The 18,726-nt window shown below is 34.4% G+C and overlaps 1 protein-coding gene across 5 annotated transcripts; it reads left to right on the top strand.

Moving 5' to 3' along the window:
• The first annotated feature begins 6,783 nt into the window (after window positions 1–6,783).
• Window positions 6,784–17,344, top strand: LOC114269957 (type I inositol polyphosphate 5-phosphatase 8). Of its 5 annotated transcripts, none has more exons than XM_028211344.2 (11): window positions 6,784–7,035; window positions 8,013–8,075; window positions 8,159–8,243; window positions 8,350–8,442; window positions 9,844–9,928; window positions 10,504–10,608; window positions 13,395–13,875; window positions 14,130–14,329; window positions 14,448–14,556; window positions 14,805–14,953; window positions 16,260–17,344. In XM_028211344.2, the coding sequence occupies exons 2-11, from the start codon at window positions 8,046–8,048 to the stop codon at window positions 16,597–16,599; spliced, it is 1,677 nt and encodes a 558-aa protein (XP_028067145.2). In that variant the 5' UTR covers window positions 6,784–7,035; window positions 8,013–8,045; the 3' UTR covers window positions 16,600–17,344. The 5 variants fall into 5 exon arrangements, with proteins under 5 accessions (XP_028067145.2, XP_028067146.2, XP_082775373.1 ...); XM_082919247.1 differs by lacking the exon at window positions 6,784–7,035 and adding an exon at window positions 7,241–7,322; XM_028211345.2 differs by lacking the exon at window positions 10,504–10,608 and having other exon boundaries at window positions 6,791–7,035.
• The last annotated feature ends 1,382 nt before the right edge of the window (window positions 17,345–18,726 follow it).

The raw sequence follows: 18,726 nt of genomic DNA, 5'->3' as shown, positions 1-18,726 counted from the left end.
AATTTGTAAAAAAATTTATAAGTTAAGGCCAAGGTTGTATTAAAAGAAGTACTTATGTACTTGCCGATGTAAATCGTTGGTGGGTATAACCGAGGTATTTCACTATGAGAAGATTGCACAGTTAAGGTGTACATTGAATATATGAAAAATATTCTAAGTATAAGATTCATACAAGAGCAGTAAAGGGAAGACAAACATACAAGTCTTCAAAAGAAGAAGTTGTATTTACATTCAAAAGATGGAATGTCGGCCACATAAAAAGCTTACATTGTTTCAAAGAAAAAAAAAAGTACAAAGGAGAAAAACATCAAACTAAGGCTCTTCAGCGCCTTCGGCTGGTTGGGTCTGGAGTTCGAAAGACTACTGAGAAGACATCTCGGCGGCCTTCACAGCCGCGAGCTCGGCATCTATTTCTTGAAGGGTTTGGTCAAGGCTTTTGTTGGCGATAGGCACGTCCGATGTTGCCTTCTTAGGAGTAACATCCTTGGAGACCTCCTCACCCTCCTCATCCTGAGTCAAATCTAGGACTTGCTTATTTGGAGTAGGGGACTTGGCCCCAGCAGCTTCTTTCGACTTCCTCACCAAAGCTTCCTCCTCAGACTTAGAATCGTCTTCGGATTGGCTTAGAGTAGGGGGGAATGACAGGGGTAGGACGTCGGCTTTCTTGAGGGGGGAGTCCTCAGGGACGTCAAGCTTTTTTAGAGCGGCCATCCAACCAAGGGTGAAACCCTTGTTGCAAGCCTACTTCACTTATTTTTTGTAATCCTCCTTGACGTCGGCCGCCCCCTCTGCATGTGCCTTCTCATCGGCGGCCTTGATCTCGGCCTCCTCTGTGGCCAGGGCATCTTGGAGTTCTTTCTAGGCCTCGGCCGTATTTTCTTCGGCCTCTTTCTTTTGGGCCTCAAGAACTTTGTTAATGGCCTCAGCGACATCCGCTTTTTCTTCGACATCATCCTTAGCCTTGACAGCAGCCTCGGCCTGATTTGTCAAAGTCTTTATTTTTGACTCGGCCCTTTTAATGGCCTTCTACAGACTAGCAACCTCCCTAGTCTTGTCGGCCAACTCCTTCCTTGTCTCAAAAGATTGTATTGAGAAGGAGTGGACGTGCTGGATCGCCTGAAGGAAAATGGATAAAGCAGAAATTATTATGCAGAAGTTATTAGAAAATTTTCTAAGTATAAAAAAGAGAAAGAAAGAAAAATATCAAGTATATAGAACTTACTTGAACGGAATGTTGCAGCATCAAAGCAAATTTTTTGTATTCGCTCATCTGAGCATTACGATTAAGATCTTCGGGCAGCAACAAGGCGGTAGAGAGGGCAACGCTAACCTCAATGTTGTTGGCGCTGTCACAAGCCTTAACCGGCTAATCGTCGATTGTGATTGGTGGAGCCCAGGGGAAATCATGTTTTGATGGTCCCGAGGTGGTCGCAGAAGATGACCTCGGCCTCTTTGATCTTGTAGATTCGGATGGTTGGGCCTCGGCGAGCCTCTTCTCCGCAGCAGAAGGGGTCTTCTCGCTCTCGGTTAATTTAGAAATTGGCAAAGTGTCCTCAGTGTCAATCTGAGTTACCATTGCCTTGGGCTGAGCTTTCTTCAGACGTTTTGGCTTTGGCTTTGGTTGAGGCTGGGTTTGTGCTGGTTGAGCGTCAACTAAGTCAGGGATGTCGGCTAGAAGATCGTCAGTGACAGCTTTCTTGCGACCCATCTTGGCGAAAATTGTAGTTCTACGGTGGCGTTGGCATTGAGATGGTGGGATCAGATATGGAGCCGAGGTTGATAGCTGCTCTGCTGGATCAGAGGTCGATCCTTGATCTGGCTGAGATGTTGAAGTGATGGAAGGAGTAGTGGCGAACGGAGGAGACTGACTTTTCTTCTTCTTCTTCTTTGGAACGTCGGGAAGGACCACCTTGTAAGTGGGAATGAAATTGAGCAACAGAGGGGCTCTCCGCTTGTGGACTGGCAAATCTAATAGCTTCTTCAAGTCCTTTTTGGGGAAGAAAGACTTGCGAAAGCCCTTTGGTGGCTGGGGAAGAACTGCAAAAAGAAGAGCACAGACATTAGAACAAAATATTGAAAACTTTAAAAAAGAGAGCAAGAAAAAGTGACACTTGGCCCTTCTCATCTCCTTCCCCGAAAACTGTTCGGCTTAGGGGATAAAGGTGGAGGTCATCATTTGACTGAAACTCTTAGTTGCCCGAGACGATGAAGTAATCGTCTCCAGCACCCTTGTTTGAGTCTAGGAGGTCGGCAATGAGCTTGTACTCAGTGGACCCCGGTTGAGGTAATAGATGTGGCCTTTTTCCGATTTCAGGCGACACATAGTGTAGCAGTACTGGATATCGGCAAGGGTAACCCTAGCATTCTCTTGTTTGGCTAAGGTTGTTACACCGTTGATAACTCGGTAAGAATTGATGGCAAGCTGCATTGGGTTCAATTTATAGTAATGAAGGATTTCTCAGAAAAAGGTGTCAAGGGGAAACCTAAGTCCACACTCGATAAAGGTCACTACTGGGAAAGGCATGAGGTTCACATCGGGTATAATGGAATCCTCCTCCCCTGCCAACCTGAGGTGGACGTCGGCAGGGATGGAAAACTCCTGCCTAAAGTATTCTAATATGGTCGGGGTGTCTACCCTATGCTTCTACATACCCATGACTTCGGCTTAAGGGGAAGGTGTATAAATTAGAAATAAAGTATTCTGTAAAGGCTCAGAAGACCTCGGCAAAACCTAAAGTTCACGCTGGGGTAAGAATTTGTGAAGATTAGAGGGGGATTCGTTTCAGTTTTCCCTAAGACTCGTGTGTTCTAGGGCAAATCTCAAACCTAAGTCTAAGCAAACGGAGATTGAAGGCAAGAATCTGGCGAAAATACAAAAAAGACAAACAAGAATGATTTAGAATTAAGAATAGTGGCGAATCATCAAGAACATTGTGACAGAGTGTGTGCAAGGGTGCAAGGCCAAGAACAGTGGCAAAAGTGAACAAATTTGTGAGCAGTGTGTGAATATTTATGAAATGATTGGGCAAAAACAGAATCACGAAGCAAACATACTCAAGCACATGGTGAAAATTAAGGTACAGATTAAAATGATCGAAGACATGAGCAAGTTCGCAAAAATGACAGAGTTCGAGGTAAATCAAAAACTGAAACCAGGAGGAATAGTGGCTTACCAGAAAAAGTGAGGCCGGTGTGGGGATCGCCGAAGTCAGATGACGGTTGCAAAAGCGACAGAGCGGTGAAAATCACGCGCGGAAGAGGTGAACAGAGCAAAGTTGCAAAGCTAGGAAAGCTTGAACAATGGCAGATTTTGGAGAAAAGGTTAGAAAGAGAAAAAGCTTCAGAAACAATGGTGTAAAGTGAAAAGACGGAGAGAGGAAGGACGTTTTGTTTAAAACACAAAAACGGCGGCAACGAGGCTATTAATATGCCTAAAACGACGTATGTGTCAGGCGGTACACGCGAGAAAAATTTGACTTACAGGCGCGTATCGAGTACGATCCAGTGAGGGGAAGACGCATGGCAGAAACGGTTGATTTATTTTGCGTGATAGCTCATACGCGTGATAAAACTCTTGGAGTTCTTGGTTTAAATAAAGCAATGACCTCGGCTGATAGGAAGATCTCGGCTAAATAACTCAAATGAACTAGGTTATTGATCCTAAAAGCCTTGATGAGACAGACTACAGGATCTGATCGTGTGAAGCCGACGTATTATGACCTCGGTAAATGGATGATACAGCAAGATAGTCGACATGAACGATATAGGTTCCATCATCTCAGGATGCCGAGGTAATAGAACCTAGGGGGCAGTTGTGGGGATATATTTTCTGAGTACTAACACGTGGCCAAGGTGACGCTGACGTGTCAGCCGGGGTGCCACGTGTCCTGGTCATAACGCCGAGGTGATCTTGGCTAGGCCGAGGTTATCTCCGCGAGGCCGAGGTTATCTCCGAAGATATCGGAGTCCGGGATAAGCGGATAAGGGACAAGAGTTCTAGAATGAGGAAGGACTTCAGCCTGGATAAGGATAAAGCTCTTAGGGAGTTTATCTTTATCTATTAGAGTGTCCAAGATAAGCACTGAGCTGAAGTCCGTGGAAGCTAGGCTTCTATTGGGACTGAGATTAAGTTGGCTATAAAAGAGAGGCACCCCAATGGGTCTAAGGTACGTAATTTGTACTCTGAATAGTGAATTGAGCACTTTTTTATCTTTGAGAGATAGCTGACTTAATCATCGGAGTGCCTCCGGGTGGACGAACCACCGCCAGAATCTTTTCTTTCTTTTGCAGGTCATTCAGGCGCCATCTATTCTGCCAGTACTCTCCAGTTGAATACTGAATTGACAGTGTGGTTAAAAATTCACTCACACAAATTATATAAAAAATTATATTATTTTTTATGCACTTTTCACCATCTCCATTCTAACCAAACTCGTATAGTGCTTTTTTGATAGTACTATTGTATAAAATAAATTAAAAATTATTGAAATTTTTATTTGGTGATGAATAGCAGTGAAACACTCCTTTAATATGAAATGGTATAGTTGAGTTGGTCAAAACTTATGTATCAAAGGTTTTTGTTTTTCAACTCTTCCAAGCCATGACCTTCTTTGTATCTGGGAAAAAAGAAAACAAAAATACTAGAGGTTCTAAAAATTCTATCAAAAGTTTTACCAAATGTCTCACATGGGTGTGGGACCCACACGGGACCCACATTGTGTGGGTCCTACACCCATGTGAAACATTTGGTAAAACTTTTGATAAAATATTTGGGGTCTCTAGCATTACTCAAAAAAAAATAAAAAAAAAAAAAGAAAAAAAAAATACACACACTGTTTAACAAACTCAATTTTTAAAGGCATCTTAAATTCTTGTACAAATCTTGATTCAAATTTAAATACAAATAAAAAAGACTCAAAACATATCTGGACTCATTAACTCAAATTCCGCCAAATTATGCTATCTACTCGGATACCCAAATCTTGACTCAAATACTCAACAAATGCATTTAATTTGCTTCATTTGAAGTTTCATTTATCTATACAATTATAGAAATCCAACATCAAATTTAGTGTAGATATTACATATTTTTCTTTTAAAAAAACGGCCACAATAAATGCGAGAAAATTGATTTAGTGTAGATATTACATATTTTACATTTTTAAAAATGGCCACAATAGATGCGAGAAAATTGATTTAGATCCTTAAAATTTTAACTATTAGTTTAAGTCAATTGTACACTGAAACAAATTGTATGGTATAAATTTAAAATTAATGAGATGTGAGTCACACTTATAATAATTGTAATCCACATAAATATATTAATTAAAAATAATTTTCTAAATAATTTTTTGAGTTTGTAGCATTGTTCATTACTAAAAGTTTAAACTTTAAAATTCTGTTTTGTTTGATTTTCAAAATTATTTTTAAATGAACTGCATTAGGTACATCTAAAAATATAAAATAATCAATTAAAATATGAAAGAATTTTTTTACTAAAAAAAGACAAAAATTTGTATGCATTGTTTAAAAAAAAATTAACTAAAATTAAATTTTTAGACATACCTAAAAAATTGTATCATTTGTGATGTACCAAAAAACATTTCTTTAATGACAAACAAAAATTGTTTCAAAAAATCAAAGAAAAAAAAACTTTAAGGTTAAAAATTTCTAGCAAATACAAGTACCAAATAGGAGAAATTCTATTCCACGCATCAAGTTTTTTTACTTCGCACACTTAATGAATTTTTTTCAAAATCATAATTTTATCTTTTAACAAAATTACCATCTCACCCATCACCATGTCACCCACACGTCTCACAATTTCTCCATACACATCTCACTCACATAATTTGATGAGAGTGCGCACACACTCGTTTTGTGGCTTTTTGTATTTTTTCTGTATTGATGGTGGTTCAACTGCTAACTCCACAAGAGTCCACATAATCTGTATTTATTAAACTATATGTTTCTTTGTTTTTTTTTAGTTTGTTTGTATCATTTGTTGGTGTCTACTACATAATTTCATTGAAGTAACTCCACAAGAGTCCACATAATCTGTATTTATTAAACTATATGTTTCTTTGTTTTTTTTTTAGTTTGTGTGTATCATTTGTTGGTGTCTACTACATAATTTCATTGAAGTTGTTTGCCGGGAAGGTGTTTTCAGTAATGGGTCATCTTTGAATCTTCCTAATTTGGGGTTAAATTTGGTTTCCATGAGATTTTGAGGAGAGCCATCATGGACCTAAAAGTTGGGTTTTATCAGAATCGTGTTAAGATGAGATGGGTAATCCTTTAATTTGTGTTTTTTGCGAAATGGGTTTGCTTTTAATCTGTGTTTTAGAACAAACCCGTATGTGTTTTTTGATCAAATTATTTTTGTTTTTGTTTTTGTTTTTTTTATTGCAGAAAGAATCTTAGAGAACAGTATTTATTGATTTTGGCTTATCAAGCCTTGGAGTTAGCTATAAATTTTGTCTAATATAATCTAATGAGGGTGTGCACATTTTTTATTAAATGAATATATTTGGAATGTAGGGTGTGTGAACTGAAATAAATATCAAAAAATCAAATTACTAAATGTGTAGAGTAAGAAATGATGCATACCGAGATAATGTGATAGGTAGGAAATAATTTCCCACAAAACAGTGTTTTCAGTTACAATTTGGACGGTGGAGAAACTTAAACTGAATTGACTATAATACCTCCCATGAGCTGACCCCTCTCTCTCTGTTTGTGTATATAGTATATATATATATATATATATGCATAGAGAGAGTTATAAATAGAGAACCAACCGCCCCTTTTTGCTTTTACGAGGAACGCCCCCAAACTTCCTCTGCCTCCTCTTCACCACCAACCAAAACCAACACACTTGAGTCAAATATACAGATCACACACACTCTCTCTCTAAAACTCTCTCTCTCTCCAAAAGAAACGAAAAGGAAAGATCAATAAAAGGGGCCGAAGGAAAGGGGCTCTTCTCTCTCCTTTCATACAGAGCACACATCACAAACCCTTTTGTCGATTCATGTATGTGTTATTTTCTCAGCTTTTTTCTTTGAAGAAATTCAAAAATTTTAATGCAATTATTGGGCTCTTTCTCTATCTCTTTGATTCCTTATCTATAATCAGCAATGTCATTGTCCACATTCCCAAATCATCCTCTGTTTCTTTTGTTTCTTCACCTTCCTCTGTTTTCTGGGAATTTATTGACTCACAGTACAGTTTACAGAGATGGGTCATCACAAAACCCATAAAGATCTACCAGGATTTTTAGTTTTGATTGAGATTGAGCTCCACAGATCTCATCTTTCTATGTATCTTCTTTATTCTTTAAAATCATTCTGCAAGTACTAGTGCTTTTGATTTGTATATTTCATTTTTTCTTTTCTGATTTTGGTATTAGCTTTGTAGGTAGGTTTTTTAGGTGGGATGAACTCAAAAAAGGTTCTTTCTTATGGGTTGGTTAATTAATGGTGATTTGATTTGATCCAACTCTTAAAGATCTCTAAAAAGCTCTAGTCTTTTTCATCGTCTATACTCTGTCTCTCTGTAAAGTCCTAAACCCAAGCTTTCTAAATATTCTTCAAGAAAAAGGAACTTCCTGGCCCTGGCCCCTCTCTCTCTAAAATATTATATGTATGTATATACATATACATATATATATATATATATATTCGTAATTTAAGATCATTTCATTTTCTTTTCTTTTCTTTTCTATTCTTTCTGTCTACGTCTACGATCCTTCCTTGAAATCTGTCTCCATTTTCCCTGCAACTGGTCTTTTTAATACAAAGTTGAATACTCTGTTTCACACTAATTTATGCCCAAATTGACATTTTCATTAAATACCCTCCTCTCTCTCTCTCTCTCTCTCTCTCTCTCTCCCTCTCTCATAAACTTTCATTATTTAAATCTAACATTAAAGATCTTCGTATAAACGATAAGTCCAAATCTAACAAAAACCGGGTTCTCTCTCTCTCTCTCTCTCTCTCTCTCTCTCTCAGTTTCTGATGCAGCTTTGATTTGTATTTGGAACAATGAGAACAGAGCGATTGAAGAATTCCAAGGTACGCAGTCAATAATCACACACAGATACACATATATGAATTTTTGTTTTCTCTAAATCCAAACATGGTCTTATGTGTTGCAGTCTTCATGGCCAAAAGTGGTGGTGCGAAAATGGCTGAATATCAAGACTGGTGCAGATGAATTTCACTCTGATTATACGACAAAAGGTGAGAACGATACTGGGTTTCGATTCATGGTATTCGATTTCGATTCTGTTTTTTGTCTTTTGGATTTTTATGAAACTGCTTTTATTGTTGTGGAAAACAAATTCAGCTATGGCGGATGGAGGAGTAAGAGAAAGAAGTGAAAGAAGGAAGAGTTGCTCCGACAAGGACTGCTACGTCGTCGTACCGGAGGAGCTATCGGGTAATTTTCCTGTGGGTTTGCAGTTGTAGCATGCTTCGTACACCGTCGGCTTTGTCTTCCGTTCATTTCTTTGGTTTATGGATGAAGATTGGTAATTATAAAGATTGGTAATTAGGAACGATTTTTATTGGTACTCTGTTTGGATCAGTTTGGACAGGTGTATTCTATTAAACACCTCCCATGTCATATGTATCTGTAGTTACAATTAATTTTTTTTCTTTAATTATAATATTATTTTAAGATTTGAGTTAGGACTTTGTTTATCTTTAGTTATGACTTTTTTTTATCATTATTATTATTTTAATTATGATTAAAATAAGTATGAAATTATTCAGTGGGTTAGGTTTGAATTTTTTGAATTAAGTTTTTTGAAAATTGATTTTTTTACTTTTGTATTTTTTTTGTTTTTAGTGAATATTTTTAAATTTTAAATATTTTTTTTATTTTTTTAGATGCACCTTACTTAGATGTATCTAAAAAGTAAAAAATTTGTGAAAAAATATTTTAAAAAATAAATAAATATATAAAAATACAAAAAATGTACTGAATTCTTATATTTTTTTTTTATATTTTTGGTATTTAGTGAATTTTTAAAAGATTTTTTTAATATTTTTTTTACTTTTTAGGTGTATTTATGTTAGGTGTGCCTAAAAAGTAAAAAACTTGTTTAAAATATTAAAAAAATTTAGTAAAAAAAAAAAAACACGGAAAATACGAAAGTAGAATTTTCTGAAAAGTATTTTTTGAAAAGTAGAAACAAACAAATTATAAGCTACCAAACATTTTCCCTTATAAATACACATCCTTGAAAATGGTGAACCATATGTGCACCATTTTATAGTTATTATATTATTTTCTTTTTTATCTATGATCAATTTTTTTCTTTAGTTAGGACATTACTTTAGTTATGACTTATAATTTTTTTAGTTATATTTTATATTATGTTTAATTATGACATTTTTTTTATTTATAATTATAATTCAGAAAATATGAAAGAAATATTATGTTATTTTTTTTTAGTTAATAGGCACATATGTATGTACCTTTTGGTGTTCCCCTTTTAACATTCTTATTTACAGTTTGGGTGATTTACATTTTTAACTTTTAAGTTGAGTTTTAATTTAATTTCTTTGTTTAAATATTCATTTTTGTTTTTTTTTTTTTTTTGGGAACGCATTACATGATTCACAAGATTGACAAATATCCCAAAATTATTAATTTTAATCTTAAATTTGAATGAAATGACTAATTGAAAGTAGACTTATAGTTAGGGATCAAATTATTTCATTTAAAAGAATAAAAAGATTAAAGTGAAATTTAGATCAAGTTAGAGGAGTAAAAAGTGTAATTTACCCTTACAGTCAAGCTTTGTTTCTAATTTGAGTTCAATCTGATCATAAGGTTGGTTGACGGAGGCCAGTGATAGTATTGGACGGCCAGGATTTGATGCCATGCAACCAATAGTTACAGATAACCTCAACCTCAGGTAAGGCAAGAAGAATCTCTCTCTCCTGTTACCAACTTATGATATGTAATTACTCAAATTTTGATATGTTGCTTCAACTTTTCAATAATTAATTAATTTTTAAAAAATTTATTCTAGTTATTTCTATTTTATGTAAACATAAATGCATCACAGATCCATTATTGATATTTAAATTTAAATATAATTTTTATTTATAGTACCTTTTATTGGCATGATGTGTCCCAGTCACTGGCTTATAATGAGTTTTTTTTTTTTGGCATTGTGTTTGGTTAATTTGTGGTTTTTAAATTGGTAAATGGCCAATCAAGTGGTTTAGCATAAAAAACAATTGAGACAATAATCTTTGGTTCAGATTTTGTTTGTCTAAATCTTTAAATTGCACACCTAATTTGAATTAACTACACACCTAATTGCAGACCAATGATCAGTCTTTTAACACATTTTCTTAAAAAACATAGAAGTTTGGTTTTGTTATGATTTGGGATTGGTTTGAACATATTGATGTTGGTAGTGGTTTGTTTGGATATGTCTATATATATATATGAATCATAGGATGATTGGGAATTTTTTTATAGGATGTTGGTGGGGACATGGAATGTAGGAGGGAAGTCACCACATGAAGGCTTGAACTTGAGTGATTGGCTAAGGACTCCTGCCCCTGCTGACATCTATGTTCTTGGGTATTCACTGCAACTCTCCTTCCCCTCCTCCCAGTTCTCTCTCTAAAACTCTCTCTCTCACTCTAAAAGTATAATAATTTTAAACACTATGAAAATTTGATCAAATTTTTATCATAAAAGTAAGGTGCAGAATAAATTTTGTCTACATATTTCAGTTAATGCGCTGAACTATACACAAGATAATTTTGTTTACATATTTTAATTCTGAATAAAATTTTGATAAAAGTATAATTGTTTGATTTTTTTTATACCCAAAACTCACTATTTTTTATTTTTATGCCACTCTTCTACTTCATTATTTAAGTTGATTTAATTTCAGTACATGTGTAAGTCAGATGTAATAAAAATTTTGCCATTTTTAAACCTATAAAAAATGCTTCCTACCCCCAGCTGGGGGTGACACCCAGTGAGGTGTCAGCTGGGGGTTGGTCCAGAAAAAACAGTTTTTTTTTTTTTTTTTTTTCCGACCAGTGGTGACGTGCCACGTCACTGGGACGCCACCCCACTGGGTGTATGAAGCATTGTTGTTAAACCTATCACCAAGCTACCAGCCGCAACTGTCACACGTAAATCTGGCATAGAGCCTACTAAAAGAAGTGGTTTTTATATATGTGGTGGGCGATTGCCAAAGCATCAATGGTTTTGTCATTATACAAATCATATATATGAAGAAAGAGAGAGAGAGAGAGAGAGAGAGAGATATAGAAGAGGCTATGTAGTGTGGGCCCGTGGGTGAATTCAAATTCGTTTTTTTTTTTAGTATTGTGTTAAAATGTGATGGACTTATTTAATTACGATTATTAATTTAATTTTTTTAGTAATAAATAATCTACATGTAAGATGAAATGATTGATGAATTAGAAAGCACGGATACAGATACGGGATATGGATATGATACAATACGGATACGATGATACAGTAAAATAAAAAAAAAGTAGGATACGAGTACGGATAGGATAAGTTTGTAAAAAATAAAAATAAATAAATTATTAACAATGAGTTACACATAAGCTCAAGAATATTGAGAAATCACAGTAACTTTATAATGCAAAATACTAATATTTAAGAATTAGGTATTAATTTAAGCTAATAGCTAGTTTAGTTTTTAAATTTTCAATAGGTCTTGCAAATATTTCATTTCAATATCAAGTCTAATATGTTGATATTATAATATCAAAACAATCTATAATTTGACCCTATGTTTTTTCCTTTTGCACTAGTCAAAAATATTCTATGCAAGTTTATTTTCTTATTTATTTATTGATGTTTAATTTTACTATTGTTATATTACCTTATTAATCCTTACTTCTATGTAGTTATAGGGGACACGCATGATATAATGAAGATATGCCAATTTGATGAATTCTATTATTTGAGCTTACTATGTTATTTTTATTAAAAAAAAACTAAGCAAAGTATTGTAAAAATATTTTATTTATTCTCGCAATTATATTATATTATGATGTTATGTAAGAAATAATATAATTCTAATTTCGTAAAAGGAGTAATACGTGACTTGGATGATTTGATACTTCAAAATTAATTAAGAAATATCCGATAATATGTGAGTCGGAGTGTCCGATACTTCAAAACTAAGTATCCGATACTTCAAAATTAATGAAAAATTAATTAAGAAGTATCCGATATTTTTAATAAGTATTTGATACGTATCCGTAAATATCCGAGGAGTATCGGTATCCAATACGGATACGATACGGATACGTCTTCTTATTTGAAGTATCCGTGTTTCATAGTTGATAAATAAGTCAAGTGATGAGTCCACGGGTCTAGATTAGACTGGTTTAATTTACATTATGAATGAAAAACAAGTTGGACTAAAAAATATATATATATATATAAATATAAAATTAAGTGTATATATTTTCAAATTTAGAATATAGAAATGAATTTTTGAGCTATATATTTTTGTGTCTATAAGCATATAGTCAATAATTCTTTGTATGGCTTGTATTGTACTCAAATCGTAATTGGATTATGTGAGAATATGTAGGAGAAATTTTGTGGGAAAATTCGTGGTAGTGTTAACTAGCAACTTGTCCTTCATTGAAGCGAAACTTACATGCCCACCAGCTCATCAGTAACGTGCCCTTCAAAAGTCTACGAATCCACCATCAGGTCCATGTCATTTTACCCGTTTGTCCCCCCACCCCCTAACTTTCTTTTGTTTGCCTTTGACCAGCATATAAGAAAAATTCTATTTACACACCCAAAAAAAATTAATCCATTTACGATTTTTTATAATATTTGGTTATGATTAGCAAGAGTTATCACTTATTGTGATTATGTTTTAAGTGATGTCGGTTATGATTTGAGTAGTATTTAGTTAAGATACAGTGTTGACATCATATAATATCATAATTTGTATATGATATCATTTTTTCAAAAATATGTATTATAGAATCTCTCATCATATACTTGTCTTACCCAATCACCAAACTTATGACAAATTGTAAGGGTTTTTTTATTTTTGTGGACGCATGATAGGAAGTTAGCAGGTTAATAAGTTAGATTATAACAAAAATGATCGTAATCGCTCTATCAACTCAAATCCTGAATCTCTGGCAATCGTACTATCTCGAAAAATAATTATATGGACAATTGGATGAACTGTCCTGTCCAACAAATTTTAATTTTACTTGATACAATTCTAGACCTACTTATAAAAAGATATTGTTCAATTCTGAAAGCAAATTTGTTTTGGGTAAGTTTTTGAAATCTGGGTAATTTTGGCTAACCATTTTGACCCTGTACTGTGTGTGAAACAGGTTCCAGGAAATCGTACCCTTGAACGCAGGAAACGTGCTAGGCGCAGAGGACAACGGTCCAGCCGCCAAGTGGCTCTCCCTCATTCGCCAAACTTTAAACGACAATAGAACTGACCCTGAAATTCCAAAATATTACAGCAATGCCACCAACACTGATCTGAAACAGTCACCACCCCAACCACCAAGTCTAAAACCAAGGCTGAGCTTCTCAGATTTGCTCTCATTAGAAGATGAACTCAATGGTGAAGATTTTCAGAGGTTTCTAAGCCTGAATTTGAACTCGAGCGAAGAATGTTCGCCAAGCCCGCCTTATATGCTGATGAGGCATAGTCCCATGCAGCATCGGTACTGCTTGGCAGCCAGCAAGCAGATGGTTGGTATTTTTTTATGCGTTTGGGTTCGAGCAGACTTGCGTCGGCACATTAGCAATTTGAAGGTCTCATGCGTTGGAAGAGGCATCATGGGTTATCTTGGAAATAAGGTATGGCCACATGCAACAGCCTAAGGTATCATTCTAAAAAAAAATAAATAACAGCCTAAGGTACACTAGTACATATGTGTGACCATAACTTCCGCAATCAAAAATAATTTAGAGTTTAAAATTTGTGAATTAAATTCATTCAGGGTATAAACACACCACCAAATTTATACGACGAGTATGCACCATTTTGGATGTCTTAAACCCCTAGTGAAAGAATTGCTTACATGAACTTTGTTGTATTGGGTTAATAATAGGGATCGATATCAATCAGTATGACATTGCACCAAACAACATTTTGCTTTGTTTGCACTCACTTGGCCTCCGGAGAGAAAGAAGGCGATGAAGTTCGAAGAAATTCAGATGTTATTGAAATTTTGAAGAAAACAAGGTTTACTCATTTGTGCCACGTGCCCAGAAGAGCAGTTCCTCCTCCTGAAAACATTTTGGAACATGAGTAAGTGTATATGTGTAGATGTTTAATCTGTTAGTCATTTTTATGCTGAAGTTCCGAAATTTTCTTGTTTTCATTTACATTCTAACTTCTTTAAATTTGTTTTTTTATCCATAATTAGTAAGATTATTTGGCTTGGGGACCTCAATTATCGACTTGCTTCTGGTTGCGGTGACACACATGAGTTACTGAAGAAGAATGACTGGAAAACACTTCTAGAGAAAGATCAGGTGAGTGACCCATACAAATTAATTTGTTAACTTAAAAAAAAGAAAAAATTCTATTTCTAAATATTTTGGTAAGATAATACAGAATCACTTTATGTGGCCCACACAAATTAAGGAGTAATTTAGGATCCAATTTTTAATTTTATTTTTATTTATTTACTTATTTTTCAAGTGTTTGTCTAGCTTAGGACTTTGAAATTTTAAAATTGCTTTGAATATTATGATCATATTTGCTTGGTTTTGTTTGGCAGTTGAGGATAGAGCGAAGAGCGGGGCGTGTATTTGAAGGATGGGAAGAAGGGAGAATATATTTTGCTCCAACATACAAATACCTGGCCAATTCGGATAGTTATGTCGCCCAAAATTCTACATCTAAAGAGAAGCGAAGAACTCCTGCCTGGTAAGTCTTCAAAAATAAGTATTTTTTTTACAAAAAAAAAAAAAAATCCAAAAACAAGAAAAAGTTCAAAAACACTGTTGTTTTTTCTATTTTCTTTGCCAAGTAGTTTTTCAAGAAACCAATTTTTTAATGTTTAATAAAAATTTTATTTTTTTTGGTTTTTTATCAAATGAAAACACAAGACAAGAAAACAATATTAATTGGGTTCTATGATTATTTTGCGTCATGTGTTTTTCACAGCTTCATGTTTTATGATTTTGTTTTACCCTTTGGCCTCGTTTGAAAACAGATTTTTTTAATAATTTTTTGATTTTTTTACTAAAATATGATATAAAAAAAAATTAGTATATTTGGGATGATTTTTTAATTTTTTACAAAAAAATGTGTAAAAAGTAAAAAGAAAAAGGAATTTTTGACTTTTTGATATAAGTTGTTGACTTTTTAATTTTTTTTTTTTGACTTTTTAACTTTTAAGCTAAAATGTGATATTGCCAAATGAGACCTTTGTTTCCATTTGTTTGTTCATGCATCTAAACCAACTTGCCCCACTTAATGCCAAACCTCAAGAAAGTCTTCTTTTTTATTTTTTTCTTATAAAATAGAATTTAGGATTATAATAAATTAATGCCGACTCGTTAATAATTATTATCCTTTTCACAAAATTAAGGAATACATTATTAAGTTGATATGATATACGTTTTTATTTATTGTTGGTTATATGGTAAAAGTGAGACTTGAGAATGCCTATTCTGAGATGTTGAATGTTAGATATCAAATTCTGACTTCACTTTTTATCACATGAAATAATGAGTAAAATATAATCACATAATATACCTTTACATAAAATATTTTTTTCATTTCAAATTATTGTCAACATTTCACATTTTTCCAAGACAGTAGTGGTCAACTAAAACTATTAACCACTACACTAAGCAGCAAAAAAAGAAAAAAAGAAAACATGTGTGAAACTTAAAAACTATAGAGTTGGCACAGACCATTTTAGGCCAAGGTCAAAATAAAAGATGACCCAGTTTCTCATTTCTTAACAGTGTTTTTAAATATAATAATGCACAGACAATTTACGTAGAAAAAAAAAAAAAAAAAATTGAAATCACATGGTTGAAATGTTAATAATCATCTCCTTATCTAGGTTTCCCATTGATTAAGAATTGTATTGGAAAAATGAAGAGTCGGTTGGTGAGGTTAAGACTATATATTCTTGTTGAAAATAAAATAACTACAAAAAGTCTTGTGATTCTATATAAAAATTCCATTTATAAATCATTATTCATACTTTTAATGACAGGTGTGACAGAATATTGTGGAAAGGTGAAGGACTAAAGCAGATGTGGTATGTGAGGGGTGAGTCCAAGTTCTCAGACCACAGACCAGTTTATTCACTCTTCTCAGTCCAAGTCAATCTCCCCAACAAGAAGCCCAAACCCATTAGCCCCACCACCACCACCACCACCAACCACCCTGCGCCACCACTACCACCACCATTGCTGCCGCCACCAGCCACCGCCTTGTCGTCAACATGTGTTGCCAAAATTCAAGCAACAGAGTTGTTGCTCCTAACCAGGGCACAAAGCTGCATACAGAGCACACCAAGGTTCAGTCACAGCCCAAAAGTAACCCACCAATAGGATCAACACACCTGTACACATACATACTGACAAATGACATGTCGACAGGCGGCACCCGGGAAGCATGGCCCCTGACACTGACACTGGTCCCGTGTCGCCGTAATTTTTTAACGGCTTCGGAATTATTGACTGGGCTGGTGGTGTTCATGATTGGCCCAACCCAAGTGTCATATGTTGTTTTCAGTGGTTCAGATGAATGATCATATACAGATAAGATATTAAAATCACATGCGGGTTTTGGCGTGCCTGTTGCCGCAGCGTCCCATGGATGACACATGGCTTGATCAGGGGACAGTTTCAAATACGGGACTAGCTGGAACTTCTTGATAATCATGATGGTGTTCTAAAAACTGCAAATCGACATACAGATTGATTTTGAGCCTTTGATGTGAAGAATGTGCTTAGCTTTTGCAAAAGAAATTTTTTTAATTTTTTTTGGGAGGGTGTGAGGAAAGAGAGTATATTATATAGATGGGTGACTGATTAAAGCAAAGAAAGTGTAGGATAAAAAGGTAAATGGCTTTACAGAAGGATATAGTAGTTGTTGTAGGAGTTGGGAGGGCAAAATGGTAATTGTAGTTTGGATAGGAGAATTTTGGGTCTTGTTTGTTATCCATTTTATATCATATTGTCAATTTTTGTTTATCATGATGATTATACGTACTAACATAGAAAAATTATGTACTTAGGTCTTGTTTGTCAAATATATATTTTAATAAAAAAGTCATTATAAGTTATCACATCACTCTATTTTTGTATATATCTTTTCGTAAAAAGTCAAAAAGGTACTAAAGTAGCATGTTTTCAAACAAGGCTTAATTAAAGAATTCAACGAAGAAGATGATCAACATCATTATGCGATCGCTATCTACAAGACAAAAAAACTTCCAGACAACGGTCGTGAGTCCTTTGACACTCAAGTCAGTATTTCAATATTATCAAAATATTTAATGGATTAATTTATGAAGATAAATTCTCTACCTCAATCCATATGGGTGTCGCCTATTTATAATATCCAGTGATGTGCTTATCAATTAGTTTCGAAGTCATATTCCAAACAATCTTCATGTTGTTTAGGGTTATTATATCAATATGCTTTCATCTCTTGATGAGTTTTGCTTAACATAAAATACTAATACAGTGTTTGATAATGATTTAACCACTGTCAAATACGCGATAATCCATAATTCTGCCATGTGACACTGTCAAGACTCATATAATTTCTGTGATTATTTTTATTTCCTCTCAATTGTTCCTGAGCTTTCACTCTCTTGGACCCAGTGAAATAATGGAAACTTTCTGTTGTTCTAGCTAAAAATACATGAGTGGTAGGGCTTATTCTAAAATGCCTAACCTTATTAGAACTTATTTTGACAATACCTAATCTTGCTAGGATTTATTTTGAGAATGCCTAATCTTGCTAGTAATTATTGCAAACAGTGTTAGGAACTACCAAATTACTAACTTGCTTTTTGGCGAGCAAAATCTGCTTGGTAAAAAATCCCACTATTGGACAAACCACCAACTTACTTCTTGCCGAGTAAAACCCGTTCGGCAAGGAATGCCAAAGTTAGACAAACCACCAACTTATTTTGCCAAGCAAAAACTAGCTCGGCAAAACCCTCTAATTTACTTCACTGAGTAAAACTCACTCGGCGAAGATTTTCGAAGTTAGAAAAAATCCTCCAACCAACTCACTTCGCTGAGCAAAACCCGCTTGGAGAAGATTTTTGACCAACCTATTTTGCTGAGCAAAATGCCGCTTGGTAAAGATTTTTAAATTTTTAATCAAGGGGGCAGCGTAATTCATCTTGTCCCCTTGATCTATAAAGGGTGGATTCCATTTTAGCATATTTGACCAAATAACGGTCTCTATCCACGTTCGGTATATAAAAATTCTTCATGGCCAGAGTAATAATACATAAAATTCATGCCCTATAGATAACCAAAATCCAATAAAATAATTGATCTTCCATATCTTCATGGTCGAAATAATAGTATATAAACTCCGTGCTCTGCAGATAATAAAAATCCGATATAATAATTGATAATAATATCTCTAAACTCAATGCATAAAATCCATGCTTTATAGCTAACAAAAGTCCAGCACCACACATAATAAAATAT

Source organism: Camellia sinensis, chromosome 3 (genome assembly GCF_055761805.1).
Source record: "Camellia sinensis isolate YWXY chromosome 3, ASM5576180v1, whole genome shotgun sequence".
Lineage (NCBI taxonomy): Eukaryota > Viridiplantae > Streptophyta > Magnoliopsida > Ericales > Theaceae > Camellia > Camellia sinensis.
This window is presented reverse-complemented; position numbering and strand designations above follow the sequence as displayed.